Source organism: Carettochelys insculpta, chromosome 32, assembly GCF_033958435.1.
Source record: "Carettochelys insculpta isolate YL-2023 chromosome 32, ASM3395843v1, whole genome shotgun sequence".
Lineage (NCBI taxonomy): Eukaryota > Metazoa > Chordata > Testudines > Carettochelyidae > Carettochelys > Carettochelys insculpta.
This window is the reverse complement of record NC_134168.1, coordinates 6,891,282-6,894,111: the sequence shown is the minus strand read 5'-3', so window position 1 is coordinate 6,894,111 and position 2,830 is coordinate 6,891,282. Positions and strand designations below refer to the sequence as shown.

The window sequence follows — 2,830 nt, the reverse complement described above, 5'->3', positions numbered from 1 at the left end:
GGTGCATTAAGTACCATGAGGAGCTGAGACATTTCCATGATTTTGTTCCTGCTGTCCACATTTGGAGACATGAGGGCAGAGGGCTTCAGGGTTAACTTCCTCTGAAGGATCAGAGGTTGTCTACAGGTGGAGATGGGACACGAGACATGGTGTATGAAAGCTGTGTGCTGGTTCATAGAATTTTCCTGCTATCTATTTGGCTGGTGGGTTTTGCTCATGTGTTCAAGGCTTCGGAATGGGGAAGGAACTTTTCCCTGAGGTCTTACTGGGCAGGGAGATTGATGGACTTCTGTGTCCCCTGTAAAGTGAGATCCCATGGGTAGCCTTCAGCTACTCAATTCCATGCTGTTCCACGGACTTTTTGGAACTGGAGAAAACTCTGTCTTCTTTTCTGCCTGGGCCCACAGTCTCCTCAGGTATGAAACTCTTGACCTGGTTTCAGTCAGCACCAACTCTGCCAGAGGATTCCCATGTGTTCACTGTTATTCAGATCAGTAAGGCTCCTCTCGAGTCTATGGAGAAGTTTTGCTGTGTTGGTCGTCGTCTATCACAGAATCCCACCACTGATCATACTACTGGTCCCTGCATGGCTAATGCTACGTCTGACTTTGGAATGTTCTTAAACCACCCCCACAATGACGGAGACGCCGTAATAAACATTCAGCGAAATGTGTTTTCTGTGCAGATGGTGTGTTTCCATCCGGGGTGAGAGAGACCATGTAGCTGAAGTTTGAAAAGTTACTCTTTTTTCATTTTCTTTATTTTATTTCATTTCAATGAGAGAGGGATGCTGCGTTTTATGAGATATCAAACGTTTGATTTGACTTCTTTTGTTTTAATTTTACAGAGCTGTTTCAGTTGCTATGTTGCTATAGATATTGGTATAGATACCTGAATGTTGCTTTCATCCTGTCAGGGTGTATGAAAAGAAAACAAATTTCACTTGGTAGGACAGTGATAATCCCTTCCCTTGACAGAATCATTTTTTTTCCCAGCTACAGAGGTATATAGAGTAGTTCCTGTTCTAGGTTGTCCACTCACTGCAAAGGCAACACTTTTCAGTGTTCAGAGGTACACCTGAAAATTGACAGATGTAGTCAGTGGACAATGAATGCCATTAGCTGCAGTGGGAGAGAAAGAGGCCTGGCACCACTCAAGAGACATTAGACTCCTGGAAATATATGGGCGGTAGTGTTCATGTGTGCATGAATGAAGCAGAAATCTTTATTGAAATGTGTGTCTGGAAAATAGCTGGTGTTTCTGAGAGAATGTATCTTACGGTATCAAGTTTTGTATTGACTATTACATGTATGTAAGATGAGTGCTCCAAAGAAAGAAAGAAAGAAAGATGAGAATATATAAAGTCACTAAAGGGTAAGCCTGTAATCAAGGCATCATAGGAGCCAGGTCAAAAAAACATTTCAGTTCATCTCTATTTCATTATATTCTCAAATTGGTCCTGTTACGTTCAAGGCTTGTCTCTGAGGTCCAACAGTTTACGAACAGCTTTTTTCAGAGACTCGTTTATCTCCTTGTTTCTTAGGCAGTACACGATGGGGTTGAGCAACGGAGTCAGGACAGTGTAGAAGACAGAGAATATTTTGTTGAGGAGCTTGCTGGAATTGCCTGTTGGAGCCACATAGACAGTAATCACGGTCACATAGAAAACTGCAAGCATAATAAGGTGAGAAGAACAGGTGGAAAAGGCCTTTTTCCTTCCAATGGAGGATGGGATTTTCAGGATGGTGGAGATGATAAAACCATAGGATGTCAGGGTCAGTATACAGGGTACAAATGTCCAGAGGGTAGCAATAACAAATGTCGCCAGTTGCAAAATTTGGGTGTCCTCACAGGCTAGCTTTATCAGTGGTGCAAAATCGCAAAAGAAATGGTCCATTTCTTTGGAATCACAGAATGTGTGTCGTATCGTTAATACCATTCCTACAGAGCATGTCGTCAAGCTACTTAACCAGGACCCAGCTGCTAGCTGGCAACAAACCCTGCCGTTCATAAGAACCGGATAATGCAGGGGGTTACATATCGCTAAATACCGATCGTAGGACATGGCTGTGAGCAGCAAAGATTCTGTAGTAGACATGATAGCAAAGAAATAGAATTGCACCATGCAGCCATTAACAGAAATGGTTCTGTCCCCAGTCAGGAGACTGGCCAGCAGCCTGGGCAGCAAGACGGAAGAGAGGCAGGTCTCCAAACAGGACAAGTTCCCCAGTAAATAGTACATGGGAATTTGAAGGTGCTGATCAGTCACAATTAACGCAATGATGAGGGTGTTTCCGGACGCGGTCACGATATAGATGACTAGAAACAGCAGGAAGAGAAGGGGCTGCAGGTCACCGACATCCCCAAACCCTAAGAGGATGAACTCCGTGATGAGCGTTTGATTTTTTCCTTCCATTTTCTCCATTAAATGTATCTAGAAAAGGAAAAAAAATATCAACTATTGATGCAGTATATGCAGGCAAGTTGTGTTGTCAGTGACCCTGGAAGACACCTGGAGTAGGTAACCTCGTTCTACTGCATGTCTCCACTAGAAAACTGAAGTTGTCAATGAACTGAGGAAGACTCCTATACATTAAGAGTCTGAGGATCCAGTACAAGTGAACCAAGAGGATGGAACCAATACTGAATTACATCCAACTCCCTTAAGTTCTCCTGAAATTGAAACAAAGCGGGTGAGGCCAGACTTCCGTAATATCTTTGTTACGTCAGTGTCCTATCAACAAATCTAAAAGACGCTAAGAGAGGTGGTGGAATATCCATCCCTAGAGGTTTTAAGTCCCGGCTTGACATAGTCATGGCTGGGATGATT

At 43.4% G+C, this 2,830-nt stretch overlaps 1 protein-coding gene across 1 annotated transcript; it reads right to left on the bottom strand.

Moving 5' to 3' along the window:
- LOC142005003 (olfactory receptor 2AP1-like) lies at positions 1 to 2,429 on the bottom strand. Its single transcript, XM_074982679.1, has one exon. It carries the CDS (start codon positions 2,423 to 2,425, stop codon positions 1,469 to 1,471), a length of 957 nt encoding a protein of 318 aa, XP_074838780.1. The 5' UTR covers positions 2,426 to 2,429; the 3' UTR covers positions 1 to 1,468.
- Positions 2,430 to 2,830: the final 401 nt, after the last annotated feature.

Excerpts from the sequence above, each read along its gene's own strand:
- LOC142005003 (XM_074982679.1), bottom strand. The coding sequence starts at position 2,425 with ATGGAGAAAATGGAAGGAAAAAATCAAACGCTCATCACGGAGTTCATC.